This window comes from Lepidochelys kempii, chromosome 3, assembly GCF_965140265.1.
Source record: "Lepidochelys kempii isolate rLepKem1 chromosome 3, rLepKem1.hap2, whole genome shotgun sequence".
Classification (NCBI taxonomy): domain Eukaryota; kingdom Metazoa; phylum Chordata; order Testudines; family Cheloniidae; genus Lepidochelys; species Lepidochelys kempii.
In genome coordinates this window covers 209,844,455-209,868,429 of record NC_133258.1, presented here as the reverse complement: position 1 = coordinate 209,868,429, position 23,975 = coordinate 209,844,455, and the positions used below count along the sequence as shown (strand labels likewise).

At 44.6% G+C, this 23,975-nt stretch overlaps 1 protein-coding gene across 1 annotated transcript in view; it reads left to right on the top strand.

Moving 5' to 3' along the window:
* ABHD12 (abhydrolase domain containing 12, lysophospholipase) overlaps nt 1-22,885 on the top strand; it is a 51,495-nt gene extending 28,610 nt beyond the window's left edge. The window contains exons 6-13 of the mRNA XM_073339952.1: nt 3,419-3,464; nt 5,674-5,803; nt 9,269-9,306; nt 10,065-10,144; nt 11,579-11,661; nt 14,025-14,103; nt 15,666-15,793; nt 20,616-22,885. Coding sequence (XP_073196053.1) covers nt 3,419-3,464; nt 5,674-5,803; nt 9,269-9,306; nt 10,065-10,144; nt 11,579-11,661; nt 14,025-14,103; nt 15,666-15,793; nt 20,616-20,655 — 624 coding nt within the window. The 3' untranslated portion in view covers nt 20,656-22,885. The remainder of the gene's footprint in view (nt 1-3,418; nt 3,465-5,673; nt 5,804-9,268; nt 9,307-10,064; nt 10,145-11,578; nt 11,662-14,024; nt 14,104-15,665; nt 15,794-20,615) is intronic.
* The last annotated feature ends 1,090 nt before the right edge of the window (nt 22,886-23,975 follow it).

The following is a 23,975-nucleotide window of genomic DNA, read 5'->3' as shown; positions in this document are numbered from 1 at the left end:
TTATCCTGTGAAATTCCCTTTAGCAAAGCCTTCTTAAGTCAGGTCACTTATCCAGCGCAATTTGGCAACTCAAAAGAGGCAGATGACTGTTTCTTTTCCTCCAAAACAAAGAGCAACTGAGTTTCGGCAACATGGCACCTAGTGTTTAAAGAGAACGTAATGAAAATATCATCTCGATTTTTAGTTTCCTGGGAACCACTGCATTCTGTAAGACATTTTCCATTTGCCCAAATGGACAAATTAGCTTTGTAGTTATTGTATACATGAGCAAGAAAGTTAAAAAACACACTACAACTGCTGAAATAAATGGAGCCTGTGCATAGTCTAGTGGATATAGCAGAGGACTGAGTGTGCAGACACTTGGGTTCTAGTCCTGGCTCTGCTGCTGCCTTGTGGCATGACCTTAGACAAGTCACTTAACCTGCCTGCCTCAGTCAGCTTATCTAAAATATGTTGTAACAGCTGGACTCAAAAATTATACTTGGTCCATTTGCCAATGGTATGTAAAAAAGAAACCTCTGTAAGTGCATGTAGCAGCAAACTCAAATTGGCTAGGTTCTGGCCCCTTTCTTTGAGGCTGCCTGTAGGTTCTGAGCATCAGTGGAGTTGCCCAGAGTCTGGAAAATACCAGAGCTGCTTAGAAAAGATGGAGCAGTTCAGGTAGTTTTCCCTAACTTCCCTTGCCCAGATTACAAATTTCTGAGCAACTTGGTATGTCTTGCAGGTTGCAGCAATGAGATCAAGATAACATCACTCTGCTGCATGGAAACTAGATGAGCATCAGATGTTCGGGGGTGATTATTTTGGTGGGGTGTGAAGAAGATCACTAGAAAAATTGAGAAACAACAATGAGTAAGCTAGAGGAAGGAGAGAGAAATGGAGTGGAGCAGCCCTTCTCAGTGCCGGTAGTTGGGTGGTGGTGCCAGGGAAGAAGAAAACGCAAATCCTTAGACACGTACCTGCTAAGACCAATAGGAAAGTTGGTGATGTGGGAGTGGAGACATACCTGCGATGTCCACTGACAGTGCTCTGTTGAAGTTGAGTTTCTGCCCCTCCCCTAAACGCACCCTGGTGTCTTGGCATAATAATTTCTAAAGCACTTCAGGGTTAGCTGATGAAAAGCACTGTATAGGCACATATATGATTATGGATTACACTGTTTAGGACTATAAAAGGGAACTCAGTTCCCTCACACGCATCCAGCTTCAGAGACTGTCATCCCTATAGTCAAGGGTCCCCCTGCTGCCAGTGGCAGCTGGGGGCGCCCTGCCGCTCATGGGGGTTGGGAGGGGCTCCTGCCAGCAGCAGCAGCTGCTGGAGTTCCTCTGCTGCCAGGGGTGGCTGAGGAGCTCTGGGGTGGGAGCTGGGGGGTGGGGGGGGATTCCCTGCCACCCTGCAGGTCTGGGGAGCTGCCGGGGTCCCCCCGCTGCCTGTGGTGACTGGGGAGTTTGGGGGCCCGCACTGGCTGGTCAGTTGCAGAGGTCCCACGTCGGCTGGGCTGCTGTGGTGCCCTAATGGCACTGAGGTCTCTGGAAATCATGGAATCAGTGACTCCCGCAACCTCTGTGACGAAATCGTAGCCTTATACGTAATTACTGTCACCCTGTTCTTTTGGTGACCTTTGTTGTGGTGTTGGAGAGCTGATCCAGGCTTCTTTGTTCTGCATATCACAGGCCTGTCCTGTTCACAGCAGTAATTGAAACAATGAGAGCATTGTGTCTTGGAACTACGTATTTATTGGACACAAGCACAAACAGTTGTAGGGAAGACATTGTCCTGTGTACCATCCAGGGGCATGACAGCAAAAAGGTTCTGTTTATAGTTCTTGAAAAATATATAGAGCCAGCCTTTCCTTACCCGCTATCCCCCAGTGCACCACACTGAATGTGTCAGAGTAAATCAGTCTTGTAAAGCTAATAGCCATGTGCCTGATGACTAGAACAGGCCACTCTTAGTTTCAAAGTATTCACACAAAGGAGTTGCCCTGATTGCTCCAATTGTCTGGTGTAGACAAGACCTAAAAATGCCAAAATAGACTTTAGCCACTGTAGGTCCTTTAAAATGTTGTAAGTTGGTACAAAGTGATTAAAATCTGGAACTTTAACATCACTTTTGCTAAGGCATTTTAAAAACAAATTCCTTTGTTAATGTGGCAATTTTTTGCTTGTTTGCAACAGAATTTACAAGGGTCATCAGTGCTAAGACATAAATGTAAATCTTCATGATAACAGACCAGTTTTCTGAACAATTTGTTTTAGATGAGACGTTTGTGCTTGTTAAAAACATTCAAAATCTGAAACAGCCACTTTCGATCTATCGTACATGTTAATGTCATTAAACATTCACAAGCATCCACAAAATACATTCCATGTATCAGCTGGGTAGGAACAGCTTGTACATTTGAATTATACAAATAAGGTAGCCTTTGTACTGTTTCACTGAAAAATCTAAAGGTTGGGGTGTGGGGTAGACAGCAGCAGAATTTTGAAATCCCTAATGGTAAAATAGTTCCAGAAGAGGCTGCAGCTGGAATGATATCTGTCTCCTTTTGGATTTTTGCTTGATTTTTCAGATTGCACTGATACATACGAGGCAAGGTGTTGTCTGTTGTTTTCGCAAACTTAAAGCTGGTGTTCATACAGATGAAAATAGTGCTTCCTTAAGACACTGTCACTTGTGCAAAACTATAAAGCCGAGTGAGTATTTACAGTCTCAAAGAAAAAATTCATGCTTCAAGGGAACATTTAGAAAGACTGTAAGGCTCTTGAGTGGTTCGTCTTGTAGTTTATTACTGGCGCTATACAAAAAGCGACCTTAAGGGTTCTGCTTCAAGCCATCACATCTGGAAGAGTGTGGAGTACTGATCAAAACCAGATGAGGGTAACAATGAAATGTTCAGACTCTTCTGGGAGCGCATGTAGAACAAATACCTCTGTGGAATGGTCTGTCTATTTTAGGTACTCCTATGACTCCCATTACCATAGCAGCCAAGCACCTAGCTGTCTTTAATGTGTTTATCCTCACAGCACCCGTATTGTCCCCATTGCATAGATGGGGAACTGAGGCACAGAGGCTAAGTGACTTGCCGATGGGCACATTGAAGTTTAAGGCAGATCAAGGAATTGAACCCAAGTGTCATGAGTTCCAGGCCCCCACTCTGACCACAGGACCATTCTTCCTCTCTGTCTGAGGCTGGGGAAATAAGTAGAAACAAAATTACAATCTGAAATAATTGGATGTGTGCAAGCCCTTGCCTGGATCATTGCGTATTCCCTTCTTCTAGATATTGGATCGTTGCCATAAATTAGAACACGTGCCGTGGAACACAGCTCTCTGTTGCTGGGTGTGACGTTTAAGTGACAGTACAGCCGTTACTCTGTTTGTGGCTGTGTGTTAAATACTTTCTTTTTCTGTTTAGGTTCTAAGTTCCCTTGGTTACCATGTAGTCACATTTGATTATCGAGGTGAGTGTGTGTGTGTTTGTTTATTAGGAAGCTGTGTTTGGCTCTGTCTGTCTTATCTGGACACTGCTAATTCTGATCTTACAGCTAACTGCTGTTTTTTACAGTTTCAGAAGCTGTTACCAGTTAGTTAGACATTTCTTGAATTTTCATTGAGTTCTTAAAATCTCAGTAGAATGTGTTACCTTCTTCAGTGTTTCTCTGATTTGTCTTTTCCTGTGTAGCACATAAACCATGAGATCTTACTACCTTTTCCCCTTCTCAAAGCATGTAATTATATGACCCGCATCACGATAGTATCTGAACGCCTCACAGTCCCAACATCTCTCTGAGGTACAGCAGTGCTATTATCCCCAGTTTATAGGTGTGAAACTGAGTCAGAGAGAGGCTATGTGATTTGCCTATAGTCACCCAGGAAGTCTGTGCAGAGCAGGTAATTGGACCCAAGTCTGCCCAGCTCTAGGCTAGAGCCATAATCACTGAACCATCCTGAAACTCATGGAGTGAATGGCCACTGCTGCAGCAATATATTCTCTGTATTTTTTAAGACAGTCTGAGCTATCTATAGGTTTCTTTACTACCCTCCCCAACTTTTGGCGTGCTTCCAGCAGACAAGTTTTGAAAGCAGTTAATTGGGAATGCCACCCACTGGCCGTGCAACAACTGGATGTCTGGAACTCTGCTCAGCAAAATGTACATTACATCTACCGTTAGTAATGCAGGGAAGTCCATACAATTTCCACTGCTAACAAGTGGTACAGGGTATAGGCTGTTTTAGCTCAGTACTCTTTTCCTAAATCACACAGGCTAAATGCTATCTTTTCTCCAGGCTTGATCTAGTAACGTGTTGCTGCCCTTTCAGAGCATTTCACACCTGCTGTTCAAGGAGAAAAGTCGTAAATATAAATTGTTTCCAAAAGCTCATAAAATTCCTTGTTATCTTTTAATTTTAACTCACTAAAGGACCAAGTGAACATCTTAGACTGGGCTGGTGTATAATCCTGCATTAGCTTGTTGAAGGATTTGACCCAAGCCATATATATAAATATGCTACTTACAGTCGTCCACAGATTATACTGGTGTTCTGATCTGTGAACCAATATCAAACGCCTGTTGAGTAACAACCTCTTGTAGCTCAGCAGCGACTCTGTTGGACAAGGTCTCAGCAGAATCTACTGCACAGCTTGTACCCCCTCTCTTTAGAGATCAAGCATCCAAATGTTTTGAAAATTTGTTCCTTACTCTTGCTGGTGTGTTTTACCTCTGTATTTGGCACTGGTGTGACTGCTGCTGCAATACTTTGTCCAGTTCTGGTGCCCACAATTTGAGAAGGATGTTGAAGAATTGGAGAGAGTTCATAGAAGAGCCATGAGAATGATTAAAGGATTAGAAATCATGCTTTTTAGTAATGGACTCAAGGAGCTCAATTTATGTAGCTTAACAAAGAAAAGGTTAAGGGGTGACTTGATCAGTCTATAAGTATCTAAATGGGGAAGAAATATTGAATAATGGTCTCTTCAATCTAGCGGAGAAAGGTCTAACATGATTCAATGGCTGGAAGTTGAAGCTAGACAAATTGAGTGGAAATGAGGCATACAATTTTAACCATGAGAGTAAATTAATCATTGGAACAGCTTACGAGGGGTCACGGTAGATTCTCCATCACTGACCATTTTAAAATCAAGTTTGGATGTTTTTCTAAAAGTGTAGCTCTAGGAATTATTTTGATGATCCTCTCTGGTCAGGAGGTCAGACTAGATGACCACAGTGGTCCCTTCTGGCCTTGGAATCTGAATCTGAGGAGAGGCATTTAAGACCTGAAAGTGGCCGCTCTGCATGCAAGAACTGGCCTATAGTGGAACCAGAAATGCAGGATACTGGAACATTCACTTCCAACAGGAGCACCAGCTCTTGCTTTCATTGTCTGCCAAACCTACAATCTGCCTGGCAGCTGACAGTAGCCAAGTTCTAACAGTAGAAGCTTGACTGAGGCTTTAAGCAAGACACGCTGAGACACTGTGCTGTGCCAGTCTTTTTTTTTTTTTTTTCCTTCCAGCTTTAATTTGGCGTGCAGGTACAATACAGCAAGCAAGAATATTCTCACGTTTCAAATGCCTTCACAGTTGTGGGCATGCAGCTTTTTGATGAAGGCATAAGAAATACCTTATTTTGCTGGATGGCTTAGGTGTGACTTAAAATGTTTGTGTTTCAGGGTGGGGAGATTCTGTGGGCACTCCGTCAGAGAGAGGAATGACCTATGATGCACTCCATGTTTTTGACTGGATAAAAGCAAGAAGTGGAGACAATCCTGTCTATATATGGGGGCACTCCTTAGGCACAGGGTAAGCCTCCAATTCAGATGGCAGCTCTCTAGAATAATCAAAGTAGATCTATGTTGATCTTTGACAAATGTAGTATCATTTATGGATAGTGGCTATAATCCATTCTGATTTGTGTCTAAATTATTTTGCAGTGATTAAATTCAGATTCATTCTTTGCTCTTTTTAATTTAGGAAATGGGATAGTGAATAGAACTTGTATCCTAAAATTCCAGAGGGCTGGATTGGAAATTAGAAGGCAGTAAGATCAGCATTGCATCATGTAATTAGAGAAATAATGGGCAGATCGTGGGGAAGAATCGTCACTGGTGTAAGCAGGCCCAGTTCCATGGATAGCAGTGGAGTTGCACCCCTTCATACCAGTGTGTTGTGTGTGTTTTTTTAAAGCCATACCCACTGGATTCCATCCTGTACACTCTTGAAAGGGTAAAATTTTGTGTAGCTGGAAAATATATTTCTCAAACTATCTTACTGCACATGTGCATGATTTACAGATCAGCACTGGGGCAATTAAGCTGTTAAAATGGTGATTTCACTTGTAGAAATGAAGTATGAAAAATTCTTTAATAGCTCGACACAGCAACAAAACTGAATGCATTGCCTTAATTGGCAGGATGCGGATTGTGAAGTCGTTTCAGACACGGTCTGGCTATTGGTTCATAGTAAAAAGTTTTGGAATCACTGACTTAATAAGGCAACCAAACCAACTGCTTTTTGTTGTCTTTTGCAACCACCATTGCATATATGCATCCTCCACCCTGGCGCCGGGACACTAACACTGGCCTGTGGGCAGGGGAGACCCTCAGGGGAGGAAGGGGAGGGCGAGTTGGAGAGTGAGCCTGGCCTGCACTCACCCCTCAGCACGGCTCCTGTCCCACAGGCTGGGCCCGTCTCCGGGCGTTGTGACCCAGCGCATGGGGTTGCAGCAACACCCATGTTTGGCCTAGCCACCTCTCCATAAAGACAGAAGAGCAGCCAGGCCAAATGTGAATGAGTGGAGTTGTGACCCAATACTTAAGGTCACAGTGCCACTGAGGTTTGGTGCGACTGCTCCTCTGTCATGGGGAGGCCTGGCCAAACCTGAGGGGTGCTGCGACCCTGTGCACCAGACCATGATGCCCTTACCAGGGACCTGGGTCCAGTTGCACAGGGCAGGAGACACTTCTAAGGGGTGAGCATGGGGCAGGCTCATTCTCACACACTCTCCCCTGAGAGCTGGGCTGGGAGAAGCAGGTGTGCACCTAGGCCAGGGCCCAGTGATGGGTTAATCTGGCCCTGGACATGGCAACCCATCTAGAACCTTCCTGTGTCCCACTTGTGGGTCAGGACCCACCATTTGGGAAACACTGTATTAAGCTGCCTGCAAATTTAACTTTGTGGCACTTCAGAACTGAGTGACTTTCTGGAGAGAGCTGACTTTTGTTAACGACATTGCAAAGCTCTTTCCAGAATTGAAAGGAGGAATTACCCCACGGAAATGGGAACACTATGAGGATATGTGTTCAGATCTGTCACCATTGTAGACATTAGACTGTCCTGCTTTGAGCTGGGGGTTGGACTAGATGACCTCCTGAGGTCCCTTCCAGCCCTGATATTCTGTGATTCTATCATAGTGTGTAGTTTATGATAGGCAAAGCCTGCAATGGAAGTACTGGGATATTTTATATTTACAAGAGAGAATAAGTGTCTGGTCTTAAAAGGGGAGGGGCAGGGAATTTTTTTCAAAACACCCTGCCAGAACCCTGCCCGTACAGTAGAATGCAGTTGTCACTTCAGATTTTTCTGCCTATCTCTCTCCTGTCTTTGAAAATGTGCTGCCTTTAATTAATAAACAGCTGTATTTCTATAAATGATTGGGACGCTCAAATTGACACCGGTTCTGTATTGCTGGAATGCCTGCTGTTGCACAAATCATATGGGTAACAGTGAAGTGTGAATATTAAATGGTAAGTGTTTATCTGAAATTTGTAAGCTTCCACTTTCTCTCCCTCCACTCAACCCGCAGTCCTCCTTTAGGGCCTTGTCTGCACAGCTGAAAAAGGTGTGTGGTTTACCTTTCGGTAACTAATATGCATGAGCTGTCCCATGACAAAAACACAATGAAGACTAAGAGGTAAACTAGGCAGGCCCAGTGCTTTTATAGCAGTGAAGACAAGGCCCAAGGTCTCAGCTTGCCTGATGAGCTGAAATTTGCAAGCTCTTGAGCTGTGCATCCCAGAGCACAGTTACCTATTCCAGAGTGAAAAGAAAAGGAGTACTTGTGGCACCTTAGAGACTAACAAATTTATCTGAGCATAAGCTTTTGTGAGCTATAGCTCACTTCATCGGATGTATCTTATGTCTGCATCTGTACGAGTTTTTTCATGAAGTTGATAGATTTCCACTCCATACGGCTAAATGCTGTGCCTTGCATAATGACAGGTTTCAGAGTAGCAGCCGTGTTAGTCTGTATTCGCAAAAAGAAAAGGAGTACTTGTGGCACCTTCGAGACTAACCAATTTATTTGAGCATAAGCTCAAGCATAAGATGCACAAGTATTCCTTTCTTTTTTGCGAATACAGACTAACACGGCTGCTACTCTGAAACCTATTCCAGAGCGTGCGTGTGTGTGTGTGTGTCGGGAGCTCAGCGGTAGTGGGGGCCAGCAGAGGAGAATTTGTGAGCAGTAAGAGGACCGGAGAGCCTGTGGAAGCGGAGCCTTTGGGAAGCAATGTGTGAAAAGAGGGGGAATGGCGGTCTGCTGGAAGGTTTCAATGCAGGAATGCTGGTCATGTTAGGAGAGTGCGTGGAGCATGAGTAAGGCTACGATTTAGTCACAGGTATTTTTAGTAAAAATCACGGGCAATAACCAAAAAGTCACGGCCAGGGACCTGCAGTGAGGTTTACTAAAAATACCCCTAACTCTAGGGCTGCCCCAGCTGCTCAGGCAGTCCTGAGGTCAGCGACGCCAGCAGCTGAGGAAGTCTTGGAAAGTCACGGAATCCGTGACCTCCTTGAAAGACTCGAAGCCTTAAGCATGAGGAACTAGGGAGGGCAGATTCTGTCTGAACTGAAGAAAACTCCTGCATCTCTCATTGACTGTGACTCATCTCCCAGCTATCTCTATGTCCAAGGAAATGGAATCTGGCTGAATAGCAGCTCCTTTAATCTCCAGTCATATAAAACAGAGCAGTAGGGAAGAGGAGGAAGTATTTTGAGGTGTTCTTTAAGCCCTCTGAAAGTCTTTCCAGTATCTGAGTGTTAAGAATTGCAAAACATCAGTCAGTTGAGCCACTCACTGTCTTGCCCTGTTGCCTACACTTCCAGCCCTGACACTGGCTTGAAGTGCAGCTGTCTTGAGATCCGTCTCAGAGATGGATCTTCCAAGTGACAGTATGTCATGCTATCGCTTTGAGTTGCTGCTGGTCTTTAACAGTGAGTAACGAAAACACTTGATTTAACACTAAATTTATTTTTTTTTCCTTTTAGAGTTGCAACAAATTTAGTGCGACGTCTTTGTGAAAGAGGTAAGGCTAATGAGAAAGGGGCACTTGCTGTGTGGCACAAATTCCACTTATGGCCCTAACTGCTGCTTGGTTATCTGCTCACTTACCTTGGTCTGACTTCACTGCAAAAGTAATTTTATCTTATGCTTTTGTATAGTATACTCTTACTTGGAACATAATTCCCCAAAACTTTTATCTTTTAGTATTATGTAAGCCTTTCCCAATGCAAACCATGGCATCCGTCAGTGTGAACTTTGTCTCTCTCCTTCGGTGGTTGTATTACCAAAAATTATTTTATTTTATTCAGAACTTTCAATGTCGTATGGCTAGATGGAGTATTTTAGTTTTTGGTTTGGCAGCTTTCATAAGGGTTGAATTAACTTAGACACCCCTTCTTCCCCACTCCAAAAATGCAACTGTAAAGCTTTCCAATATTCATCACAGCTCTTTAAAATGACTTCATGAGCTTGACCGTGACCTCGGTACGCATATTTGTGCTGCACATGTTCCCAGCCATAACTCAGTGGTTCAAGGGAGGATCTGAGGCACATGTAATTGTTTTATGTACCTTTTCAGACATTAAGAAATGGGTAACTCATGTCACTATATCTGAGAGGAGAAAATATTGTCTCACTTTGCAAATGTACCCTGTCTTGTAGCATCTCTAGCATATAAAGATTGCCCCACTGTAGCTCCACTTCTGATATATTTGCTCTGCTTTGTCTTAATTCACCGGTGTTTAGTGCTTTAACAGGCTGTGCTGTGTGCTCCTATTTCAGAAACTCCTCCAGATGCCCTAATACTGGAATCACCGTTTACTAATATACGTGAAGAAGCAAAAAGCCATCCGTTTTCAGTGGCAAGTACAGACTTCAGTTTTTATTACCTCATAATTTTAGTCACAAAAACTTAACATATTTAAAAATTACTCTTGGGCATTACTAGCACATACCTGAGTTAGTTCTGTAAGCCCTTCTCCCCCCCACCCCCACCCCCGGTGATTGCCAGTGTTTGTTATTAAGACTAAGACATGTAGGACACAAAATGCCTTCATAGAAATGCACCTTACAAATGAAATTAACAACCATGTTTGGAGTCTGATGCAAGAAAAGGAAAATTGGGAATGAAAAGTAATAAATCCAGGGGTGAGAAATACAGACCAAGTTGGCTATGTCAGTGGGGACTGTGTTTCCCACCACAGGGTTCACCAGTGCAAAGGCATGGTCCCCTGCTGACATAAGGCATGACTGACACACTTACAGTGAGTAGCATGTGAGTGCAGATGCCACTCAGAGGAGGCTCAAAGGAGCATCAAATACAGCCAGGGTACGCGCTGTTTGGGGCTTTTAAAACTGTGCTATTTAATAATCAACATTCCATTTCATAGCCAACCAGTCCAGTTTTGAGCTGGCTGAATGTGGTGGAGAAGCTGGGCCAAGAAGTTAAAATGGCCCAGACTTTCAAATGAGTGCGCTTCTGCCTGAGGCATGGAGCTGTGTACACACACATGCAGATGCAAATCCAGCTGGCATCCGCACATAAGCGGTGTTATACTCCTAAATCAGGAGTGCACAAAAGTGCATGTACATTTAGGTGTACAGCTGTTTGAAGGTTGGACTAAAATAATTACCAGTCCTCATGGTCACAAGGCCATGTGTGGCTACTACAAGTGCACTCCCTGGGCCGGATTGGTCCTGTGATGTAACTGGAAACACTTCACCTACCTTGCAGCTATGTGGGTTTCCATGGAAACAGCAGGGTTGAAAGCTTTGCCACAACTCATACCCTGACTACTTGCCAGTGACTCTCCTGTGCAAGCCAGGTACCTGACAGCTGGGTGAACCTCCTTATGGTCACATCTCTTCCTAGCAGCCAGACTTCTGTTTTCCCAGGGTGGATGGTGAAGTTGCTCTGACACCCAACAGAGGTAACCAACACACAAATAAGCAAACCTGCAGGCCATGTCAATGTGGCCAGGCCTGTGGGAGCTCTTGTGACATTCTGGGTAAAACAGCAGCAGATTGATACCCAAAAAGACTCAAGCAGCAGCAATGCTGATGTTAGCTTGGAGAACTTGGCCCTTAAAATCATCCATGACTGTGCACTAGTAGCCAAAACAACAACAAACAGTGAAGTGTCTCTGCAGCAGTACCTGTGAGTTTGGATGCATATACCCGAGTAACCAACGTGATATCTGGTAGTGTATAATGCTCTCTTATTCCAGGCTGGAATGGTCTCTCTCGCTGTTCAGTGGAATATGTCTATTCATATACTTAAAATTTTTTTTCTTCAGATATATAGATACTTCCCTGGATTTGACTGGTTCTTCCTTGACACCATCACAATGAGTGGAATTAAATTTGCAAATGATGAGAAGTAAGTAATGACTCTCATCTGTGATCTGACCTGTGAGCCCTTTGAACGATATACTCATAGATGAGACTGACTAGAATAAAGCCAACACCATGGGAATATATGCCAAATTGCAGTCTCTCTTCTTTTTTGCTGAAGCATTTGGAACTTGCGTAAGGAGGTTTCAACAGCCCTAACTGGCCTTGGGTGTGACATAAGTGTATAAAAGTGTGGGTGTGTCTGGCTCTGTCTCGGGAAACTCCAACACACAACTCAGTATCATTTTTTCTTGGTTGCTTTTTCATTTTTTAATGTAGTTCATCATAGTGTAGGTGCTGTTTAAACCAACATTTTTTTCCCTTGCACAGGAAATAGCCTATCTGACTAGCTAGCTAAAGAGACTGCATAAAAGTGAGAGACTATATGGGTGTCTATAAATACGATTTTTTTGTTGTTGTTGGTTTCTTACAAACATCTCTATTTAATACGTTGAATAGAACTATCCTATTCAGAGAGTTAGATAGTTGGAGATTTGGCTGTTATAAACTGACATGATCCAGGCTTTCTCTAATAATACTTTTCACTATTATAGGTCTGCCATCAAAGAATCTAAGCACTTTACAAACCTTAATGAATTAAATCTCTCAACACCTCAGTAGAGAAGGATCATGCAGCTCTACAGAGAGGTTAAGTGACTTGCCCAAGGTCACACAAGAAATCCGTGGCATAGCATGAATAGAATCCAGGCCCTCTGTCTTCGCCAGTAGACTAGTAGACCAGACGCTAGACCAGTGTTTCTCAAACTGGGGTGCGTGGACCCCTAGGGTATTCAAGAGGATCAGTTGGCCCTGCTAATCGGCTCCTCCCCCTCCCTCAACTCCTTTCTCTCCCTCCCAGTGCCTCCTGCACGCCAGGGAACAGCTGTTCAGTGGCATGCAGGAGGTGCTGAGGGAGAAGGGGACGAGTGGGGATGGGGTGCGCTCGGGGGAGGGGACAGAATCATGTCCAGGGCCACTGGCCCCACTGATCAACTCCTCCCCCTCCTTCCTAGTGCCTCCTGCGTGCTGGGGAACAGCAGTCCAGCACTGTGCTGGAGGCGCTGGGAGAGAGGGGGAGGAGTGGGGATGGGGTAAACTTGGAGGAGGGGGCAGAAAGAGGCAGGGAAGAGGGGGGGCAGGAAACGGTGGGGTGTGGCCTTGAAGGAAGGGGTGGAGTTGGGGGTGGGGCCTGGGGCTGAGCAGGGGATTTGAGGGTCTGTGAAAAAATTTAAATCAAAATGGGGGTCCTCGGGTCGCTAAAGTTTGAGAACCACTGCACTAGACTGTTCTTCCCCTTTCTTTGTAATAAAAGCACTTTTTCAAAATGCACAGTAATTTCCTTTTATAATAGTAAAAAAAAAAAAATCTACCATCTTGTTGACCTTACCGTGGGGTGATGAGGTCCCCAGCAAATAGATTCTCCAGTGGTCTTGTTAATCATTTTTTCCTTAGATCATATTAATTGGTGTTTTTAACAAAATCTGAAATGTGGTTAATTTTATGTAGGAATTGTTTGTAACTATAACTTCCCTGGAAATACCACCAAATATAATTACAAAACTTGTTGGTCATAAAACTCCCTAATGTCCCCTAATAAGCACTTTCTGATTAGTGTGTAGTGGAATAGTTTGTTGTTTCGTTACACACGATGGGCTCACTCTTTATTGTTTAAAAAATAAACTCTGTAGCAATCCACTGCGCTGCATATTCTTTTGCCAACTTTGCAGAATATGAATGGGACTCTTATTTATTAGTGGTGTTTGTTCGAGAAGAGGGACAATAAGCCAAAGATAACTGGCTCTATTTGCATTTGAAGGGACAAGTGTTGAATTTGATGAAGCTAGTAGTTTTGATTGTGACTGTAGCTTAGCTTAATGGTGATAAAATTGTTTTTCAGAGGGCAAGGAGAGATGGAAATTGTTGGCTTCTCTATAATTTCTCACTTCTAAAACCATCTACGGTAAAGAACTGCTTGTCTATAGACAGGCAAAATCTTACTCAGAAATAACAAGTATTCAGAAAAAAGAAAAGGAGTACTTGTGGCACCTAAGAGACTAACAAATTTATTTGAGCATAAGCTTTCGTGAGCTACAGCTCGCTTCATCCGATGCATGATGAAGAAGTGAGCTGTAGCTAACGAAAGCTTATGCTCAAATAAATTTGTTAGTCTCTAAGGTGCCACAAGTACTCCTTTTCTTTTTGCGAATACAGACTAACACGGCTGCTACTCTGAAAAGTATTCAGAAAGCATGTCTTTTTCAAAAATGTAACCAGAATGTGCAGAGTGATTAATCCTAAAGTTTACTTGATTATTTTTATTCCTGGTGACAATTGTAATCCTTTTTGCAGTGTAAAATACATTTCCTGTTCGCTGCTTATTCTTCATGCTGAAGATGATCCTGTTGTACCATTTCATCTTGGAAAGAAGGTGCCTTTCTTCTGCTATCATAACAGATCTGCTTCAAGTTACCCATTTGATAGGAGGGAATAGTGTGTCTTAAACAACCACCCAAACAAATTATTCCATTCTGTTCAGAAAAAGGTAGCAATATGATGTTAAGAACTAGCAGCTTTAATAATTACAGAGGTGCATAAAGTGAGTGGTGCTGAAGGGATCAGATTTTGGGTGGCAAACCTTATCTGTACGTTGAAACAAACTCTCCAAGTATCTGGTACTTGCCAAGGGAAAGGAGTGTGAAGAATTCAGCCTGCCAAAAAAAATTTTGTGGGAGAAGTTAGGGGAAAAGTGTTACGGTTATACTAACCCAAGCATGGGAATGAGAGAGAATGAGCACAGATTGACAGAATACCCGTTCGGTTCCTGGATCCAAGGGTTCAAACACTATTAAATTAATTTTAAATAGTTGTTTTAACTAAACTATGCCAGGCAGATTTTACCTAAATAGAAACTTAATTGCAACAGGTCTTTACCAACCTACTGCTCAATTAGTTAGTTGAAAGCACAGGAACTTGATCTCTGGTTATAATTAATCCCATTGCCCAGTGTGGTTTGGGATTTGTTTGTGTGTGCATAGTTATGGTGTTTGTAATTCATATGCATTATTAGTGGGGCCCGAACTGCAATCTGCCAACTCATCTCATTCAGGACTTTAGGCTGATTTCAGCAAAGTTAGTTATGTAATAGCTCTCCTACAAAAGCTCAGTTTTGTCCAACTGAATCTACTAACTGTCCTTTGTAAGCAGAATTTTTGTTGGGAGAGTTACTGCATTGTCCATTAGAGGGTGGGGGGAGAGATGATTAGGTAAAAGGGGAGCTCTGAGAGTGGAGACGCAAAGTGAGAGCCACAGAGATACAGTAGAACTGCAGAATTACGAATGCGTCGGGAACATTCGTAGCTCTGAACAAAATGTTCTGGTTGTTCTTTCAAAAGTTTACAACTGAACATTGACTTAGAGAAGGTTCAGATCTGTACTATGCAGAAGAAAAATGCTGCTTTTAACCACTTAATTGAAATGAAACAAGCACAGAAAGAGTTTCCTTACCTTGTCAAATCTTTTTTTTAATTTATTGTTTTGGTAGTTTGTTTAACACAGTACTGTATTTGTTTGGGGGGTTTTTCTGTCTCTGCTGCTTCCTGATTGCATACTTCCGGTTTCCAGTGAAGTGTGCGGTTGCCTGGTCAGCTCATAACTCTGCAGATTCTCTGCATTGCAAAATATATGGTAGATACATATCCCTTTGGGCATCTATTCTGGGACCTTCCCTTTTATCTAATGCTACGGATTTTTTTCTCTCACCCGCCACTTCCTAGTGGATGCTGTATTTACCTTTTTCTTCCACCAAAATCCCCCCTCCCCTCCCATCCGTGTGTGTGTGTGAGGGTTTACACCAAATTACTATGTATTTTAATAAAATAAAGCCCATTGTATCAATACAGCAAGTGTACTGTTAGCCAGCTAGCATTGCAGCACTATTTTGAAAAGCTGTGATTTGTACCTCACTTTTTTTTTTTTAAATCCTTTCTACAGCTTTATAACATTGCTGCACCATCTCGGAGTTTCCGTGACTACAAAGTACAGTTTGTTCCATTCCACAGAGACCTCGGCTACAGGCATAAGTACATATACAGGAGTCCAGAGCTACCTCGAATACTGCGGTAATAAGCAGGGTCATGTTAAATGTATTAAATCCGCATTGTTACGGAAGTGTCACAGTTTGTAGGGAACAGATGGATAAAGCTTGTTAGATCAAGGCTGCTCTGAGCTGACTTGCAATTTGGAATCTGTTCTAGCTATAGACAGTCTACTGTAGATAGTTGCTGGGATCCATGTTTAGTTTTGCCCCCTCAAATTTCTGTGTGACCATAAATGAATCAGAACACACTGAATGCTAGAAACCTTTATAACAACACTTGGCATTTACTAATTTTCATCTTCAAAGGAATATGTAAATATTCCTCATAAGTTTGGCTATGTTCCTGAAATATAGGCTCCAAAAATCAACTTGCAAATCTGTATGTGTATCATTTATAGGGTGACCAGATGTCCCGTTTTTATAGGGACAGTCCTGGTTTTGGGGGCTTTTTCTTATATAAGCGCCTATTACCCCACCACCCCCATCCTGTTTTTTCACAGTTGCTATCTGGTCACCTTAATCATTTATAACTGTGTATTGTATGTGATTCTATGTGAGGAGAGGGAGAATTTGTATTGCCCTCATTATGAATTAGGGAACTGGAGTCAGAGCAGTGACATGACTTGCTGCCAGAGTGTGAACCTGGTTTAGAAGTCAGGAGTTCATGATTTCTACTCCTGCACTCAGCCCACCAGCCACCTCTGTCCCACACTCTTCCTGTAGGGTCTCCAAGGGCTTGTCTACACTTACTGGAGGATCCATGCTGCGGCACTCGATGCATTGGTGGTCGATTTAGCGAGTCTAGTCTTCACTTCACTGGTAAATCAACCGCCGATCGCTCTCCCGTCACTCTCCTGTACTCCACCGGATCAAGAAGAGTAAGGGGAGTTGACAGGAGAGCGTCTCCCGTCGACGTAGTGTGGATCGCGCAGTAAGTAGATCTAAGCTATGTCGATTTAACACTATTCACGTAACTCAAATTGGGTAGCTTAGATCGACTTTTCCCTTTAGTGTAGACAAGGCCCAAGGCAGATTTTTCAAAGCTGGATGTCTAAAGATAGGCACCTAAATCCATAGAGAGTCCCCTGCACAATGGCCTGACTTTGAGGTTTTGGTCACCCCCCACTCCTGTTGACTTTAATGGAGCTGCAGGTACCCCATACCTTGGAAAATCGGACCACTCCTTTGGATGCCTGCATTTAGATATCAAAGTCAAAAGTTTTTGCTTGCGTCTATTCGTGGATGTGACTAAGGTCTAAACTCTGCCTCCCCTGCACAGGAACTCTATGGGAAGGGCTGGTAGTCCTCGCCCACCCCGCAGGTCACCTCTGGGGGCAGCCCACCATACTGTGGCTGTGGGCGCTCTGGCAGGGCTGTTTGTGCTGCCAGCTGGCACCACAGCCGCAGACCACGTATCACGGGTAAATCATTGTCTTGCGTTTAGGCTGCATATATGCAACGTAAAGCGCTATGGACAAGCTTGCGATGGCTGTCGTTCTCCTTCGAGTGACTGCGCGTGTGCATTCCTCTGTAGGTGTTTGTGCCCCCCAGTGCACGGTTGTCAGAGAGTTTTTCCCTTAGCAGTGTCCATCGGGGCAGCAGGAGCACCCCCGCTGCCTTGCTCGCCACGTACAGGTATAAAGGGCCGAGCCACCTGCCCTCCTCAGTTCCTTCCTACCCTCTGTGATAGGTGTTGGAGCTCCCTGTCCTTGCTTCTGCAAGTCTTCAGTCAAATCCTCTATCTAGTACCTGTCTAGTTAGTGTAGTGTATTAGTGAGTTAGCTGATTGACTAGTTAAAATAGTTGTGGTGTTTTGTGTGGCTCTGGTACCAGGTCTAGGTTCTGGACCTGGCACTGGAGATATGCCACACTCTCCGGCTTTCAAGCCTTGCTGCTCTCATGGTGAAGCAATGCCCAGTAGTGACCCTCACCCCAGCTGCCTTAAGTTCTTGGGGGGGGGGGGGGGGCTTGTGAGCGACAAATGTGTGACTTGTAAGGGTTTTAAACCTTGTTCTAAAGAAGACAGGACAGCCACATTAAAATATCTGCCACTGGAATCGGTGCTACCTCCTCCATCTGAGCGATCTGCCTTGGTCCGGGTACCGAGCAGCAGTATGTACCTTTGGCGGTACCATTACCGAGAGGCAGATCGGTGTTGCCGGTACTCAAGAAGAGGCATTGGAAATCAGACTCGGTACCAGATTGTCGAAAGAGATGAAGAGGTTCAGCTGTTCTAAAGACTCAGGAGGGTGTCAGAGAGGAAGCACTCTACAGAGCACACCTCTAAACAGGGGAGTTCATTGACTCCAGAGCCCAGTGCAGGCTAGTCGAGACCAACTCCTGAAGCACCTTTGTCGGGATCTCCTTATGCCCCGGTACCATCTACTCCTGAGGTGTTTGAGGCTGCAAGAGAGTTGTTAAACCTCTTGGAGTCGCCCAGCACTGGCATCCAAAATGCCATCATCAGCGCCTTCCCCTCTGCACCAGGCAGTTCCATTGGATTTGGCCAACAGGGTACCAATTAATGAGGTGCTCTCTAGGGGGAAGCCACAGATGACAGCTCCCCTTTCTTCCAAGTCCCTTACAGGTACAGCACCACAGTGCTCACAAGAAGAGGCTTCTGCTTCACCAGACTCTGAAGTGGGCTCCTATGTGTCCAACCTAGGCAGTCCCGTCATCAGGAGTATGTCAGCTGCCTGCTTTCGTTTCAGTTTCAGTACCTGCAAGGGGCTTATACTGATTGCCCCAGTGTGGCCCTGTCAGCACTGGTTTTCACAGTCAGTGTGCGATTCTCACTCCTGATGTACACAGACCTCATTTCAGACTCATGGCTGCCTCCTCCATCCTAATCTTCAGGCCCTTCACCTGACAGCCTGGAAGCTTCCTGGTTAGCATCGGCAGGAGAGTCTTGTTCTAGAGTGTGCAGGAGGTGCAACTGAACTGTAGAAAACCATCAACTGGGACAACTTGCCTTGCCAAGTGGAAGAGGTTTTCCACCTAGTCAAGACTGAAAGGGGTCTCTCCTAGTACAGTACATGCTGAATAGAAGCAAGAATATCTTCTGTATGGCGGGCTGTTTCCCTCAGTCAGGGTACCCCTAGTGGTTATACCAGCATTTCACCCCGCTGTGGACTACCACTTCCAACCCAATGGCAATAACTCTTTAATGAAAGTTGCATTTCTAGTAGCCACTGTATCAGTCAGGAGAGTGGGGGAGTTGAGGGAACTAGTGTCAGAACCTCCAGATAATGTTTTTTTACATAGATAAAATCTACCTTGATCTTCCCCATCCAAGTTTTCTTATGCAAGTGGTCTCCACTTTTTATGTCAGCCAAGCAATTTTCCTACAGATCTTTTCCCCAAATCCTCACGGTAGTAAAGGTGAGGAGAGACTACACACTGCAGAAATCAGAAGAGCTTCAGCATTTTATCTGGAATGGACTAAATATTTCAGGTCTTCATTTCAATCGTTCATTGCATTTGCAGACAGAGTGAAGGGCAGGCGTGTTTCCACACAAAGAATTTTGACGTGATATCCGGTTTTATTCACCTGTTGCCAGCTGGCTAATGGAATCCACTGGATAGAGCACTGGGTCATTCAGCTGGATCCCAAGCAACTTCTGTGGCATTTCTGGCTCACAAGCCATATTAGACATTTGCAAAGCAGCAACCTGATCATCCGGTCACATGTTTACCCCCCACTGCACCTTCTCTCAACAATCTAGAGACGATCCTGAGCTTGGATGAGTGGTCCTCCAGCCCCTGTTCAGATAGACTCCGAGCCCATCTCCAGGGAGACTGCTTGTGGGTCACCTACAGTGGAATGGATATATGCAATTACCCCAGGAATTAAAAAGGGTTACTAACCTGTCCATAACTGTTGCTCTTTGAGATGTGTTGCGCATGTCCATTCTACAACCCACTCTCCTTCCCTTCTCTGTCGCAGTCTTGCCCATAGAAAGGAATTAGGGGAGTCAGAATGGTTAGGCCCTTTATGCCTGTATGTGGCAAGCAAGGCAACAGCGAACGCTCCTGCTGCCCCAGTGGGTGCTCTCGGGGGAACTGCTGACGCCTCTGCAGTAGAGGGCACAGACACCTACAGCGCAATCGACGTGCAGTACATCTAGAAGAACAACAGTTATGGACAGGTAGGGAACCATTTGTTCAGTGGAAATGCAAAAGTTCCTGTATAGGGCATTTAAGATGTCGTCTCTGTTGCTCTGTGCCCAACTCTCTCTTAACTGTTGGGGCATTCATAGTCAGCGGTGACTATCACATTGGGAAACCAGGCTTCCGGAGCCAAAGAGCGAGCTTTACTCTGTAGGACTGTTCATGATATTTTATCAGCAGGTCAGATCATACAAAGGAGGGCAGATTCTCTTCTTGATAGACCGGGGGGGTTCCTGTTTGCTTTAACAGGAGAGCTCTGTGCGCGGGAGGCCTGCTCCCTTTGAAGTCAGTGCAGAGACGCCCTTTGGGAGTGTCCGCGCTGCAGAGCGAACGTGTGACTGCAGTATGGTGCAAGCTCACGATGCCGGCTTTAATCCAGCTACCACGTGCACCAGTAGCAGCGAGGATGTGGTGGCGTGGGCTAGCAACCAGCGTGCAAGCCCTCCAGGGGCCTGGATCCATGCTCAGGTAGCCAGCCTGGGCTGATGCCTATGCTAGCTAGGCTGAAGCTCCCACAAGTATGCCTACCTGTGCTACAATCACACCTTCGCCGGGAGCATAGTCAAACACCTTGGTTTTAACGGGCTGTGCCTCAGACCTGAGAGGAGTGTGACCTGGTTTTGGAAAGTGGCATAGTGGATTTGTCACTGTCGGTTTCTTGTTTTCTTTTCTAGGGAATTCCTGGGAAAATCTGAACATGCACATCATCACTGAAGACGGGCTGCTTGGTAGCATTAAGGTGGTTCTTTTTGTTTTTTCTTTCGGTAAGTGTGCCATTCTTTAGCGCTTGGCACTGGCTAAGCCAGGAATTCCTTCGTTTGTCCTGATGCATACCCTTGGAAATCCAAACTCCCACATCAGTGTCTAAGACAGTAGGAGAAGAAAGAAATGAAGTTAGCTGGCTTCTGTTTTAACATGGACAGAAAAACAAACCAACCCATGCACCAATACCAGCCCATTCAAAACTTGAGCACAACAAAGACCTACCAATGCAGCATAATAATTAAAAGAACAGACATTCCTAGAAAACATGTTTTGGGACAAATGGTGGTACTTCTACATTTAAAAACAGCGTAACATTTTGGATCACAAATGGACTGTGATTTACCCACAAAATGGTGGCTGTGACCATCTTTAAATATTGCAGTTGTCTTGCTTCAGTTCCAGGGTGTTTCCTTTATAGAATATATATATTTAGTTCATCATTTTCTCTCAATGGTTATAATCAGGAAAGTGCTGGAGATCATGGGGAATATTGATGTTTTATTGAAATCAGTTAACTTTTAATTTGAGGTGTACTGCAAAAGCATAAGGGTACTTGCAAGACAAACACATTTTGAAATAAAAAGGATGTTTTTAAAAAAGTAAGACACAAATATTTAATGTGATGGGGATGTTGTAACACTTTTCCATTCGCCCCCCGCCCCCCATGTCCTTCTTTCTGAGTATCATTCCCACTCCATACATGCACATCTCTGGAGTATTCCTTTTCCCCCTTCCCATATACCTTTGGTAGGAGTATTGGTACCTTAAGTGACTTCAGCAGATGGGATTGTACTTTAGAGAAAGTTTTTTAATTTTTTTCTGAGATTTCCCCTTCTCTGAATCATATGGGCCTAGAATATGTAGGAATTTATTTAAACAAAAAATGTCTTCCGTTCTTCTTTAAGCATAAAGAGACACAAGCACTTTCTTGGGGATGAGAGGACAGAGATCCGTAAGAAACATGTTTTAGCTCCAGTTGTCAGGCACAAAGGGAGAGGTGAACTTGTCAGTTCCTTAGGCAGAGCAATTCCTGCATAACTAAAAGCAAGCAGCAGTAGATAGTTAGTAATGCAAATAAACTGTGGTTCTGTTTTTTTCTTTATTCCCCACACCCTGATTTCCATGCCTTGGGCAAAGACTCAGCTCTCCTGTTCACACGGAATACACCTGGTTCATCTGTGGCCTCAGTCCGTCTTTCCTCATAGCAACATGTGCTGTCCTGGATGGGTGGCTGGCCATGCTGGGAGGCTGTAGATTCATAGGGCCCCACTCCACTGGGGGAGATGCTCAGTGGAAGCTTCCTCCTTGTACAGCGGGAAGTGATGCGCAAGCTGCTCTGTGGTGGAAAGTTGGGCTGCTGGCTGTGCATCCCTTTATCATACCCCTTAGGGAGGCACATCACAAGTGTCCCCATTCTGTTGTGCCTTCCATTCCCCCCCCTCCTTCCCTGACTGCTTCCACAAAACAATTCCTAGTTCAGGACTCGCACCTCCACCCCCACTAGCATGGCACAGCCGTTTGGGGCATGTGGGTGGGAGAATGTCACGTGCTGGACAATGGGAGCTGTAGCTGGAGAACCCAATAAACTGGGGCTTTTCAGGGTACTCTAGCCTTGTTTGAACTGGTCCTAACAAATCATCCCCTGTAATACTCGGTGTAATAGTTTTAGTTCCTAGTGTTCAGAAGTGAACCTTACAGCCTTGAGGGGTCTGTTCTCTTATGCAGTTGTATAAGGCGTAGTGTAACCAGTTCAGCATGCATCCAAGTTATAGCTACAGGCTCATAATAGTTACAAAGCGGACAGTAGATTGTCTGTCTGCCGTAGTGTGGTTATACTAAGGTTTTGACCCATAACACTTCTGAGCTAACTGTGACACTTAAATTCTATTTTATGCACTTACTGATATTTATTGCACTGACAGGACAGAAACACTATTTGGCTCTTTGCAGTTCAGTCTCTACATTCCATCTAATGCTGCTGCTGTCATCTGACTCATGTTAAAGTATAAACTTAAATGAAAATGTTGACTCTCCTCCCATGTGACACAGATTAGATTCCAGAGCATGAACCAGTGCAGTTTATTTCAACATACATTCCAGTTAATTAGGCCAGTAATGTGCATTGATTGAAATGTTTATCTAAAAATGTGTAGCTTTAATAAAACTTCTGATCACTCCACTGTTGACTTATTTGTCTTGTTTTTAACTTGGAAGAAAGGAGAGAGCTCAGCTTGAGGCAGAATTTAATGCCTCCCTTGGAGTTGGCAAACCTCAGATCCATCAGTGAGTTTCCAAGCAAAACCTGCGTACATTGAAGTATCCCTTGGCGTCCCAAACTTGTTCTTTGCTTCTAAAGGTACTCGGTGCTCCTCTGACGACAAGTAATGCTGGAGAGATGATCAGAATGGGCTATGCCATCGGTTCTCCGGGGGGGGGGGCACCTCACAACACCACCTTTTCATGGGATTGGGGGTCACTGGAACGTTTTTCCTGCTGTATGAACAAACGGGGAGGAGTGCTGGGCTGTGCCAATGAATGTCATAGGGGGTAAAAGAGGGGCTGTGGTGGGTTATGCAACAACCTGTAAGTATACAAGGCATGTAGTTAATATAAAACCACCTGCAGACTCAGTACTTTCCCACTGAACCTAGTTCCTGTTCTCGACGTGGTTCTAGGCCCTGATAAATGAGTGTATGGTAGGAATTAAAGGGAGGGTGGTAGCTTATCCAGCCAGCAATCTTTGGCCAAAGCTGACAGTGTAGGCATGGAGGCTGGTGGGACCAAAGTAGGCACTGCGGGTCCTGTGTTGGTGAAGGGGTGAGAGCTCTTGGCATTGGCTGCCTGGTGAGGGTGTGAACCTTTGGGCCTGGGGGGGGGGCTCTGTTCTCCACCCCTCCCTTGGACCGATTGTGATCACACTTAATCCTTTGGGTGGATCTGGATCTTTGGTCTCCTGAGTGGCTTTCAGCTCTAGCAGCTTCTATGATGTTTCTTGCCTATTTCTATAGTGCATTATTTTTCATCTCCTAAGAACGCAGTGGGAAGGAGGCCGTCACCCACGCTGAGCCGTTTTCCATATTGCCCCTCAGCCCTGCCTTCTAGGTGCTTTGCTGCAGGGGTGACATGACTTAATTAATACCCTGCTGAATTCCCAGCCTGCTGGGGGTTGTTGAGCTTGTCACTAGTATGTGTTAGCACCAGAGCTTCTTAAACCATGTCATTGGCATATGGGAGATGTGTTGTATAGCCAGAAATCGCTTCCGCAGGGT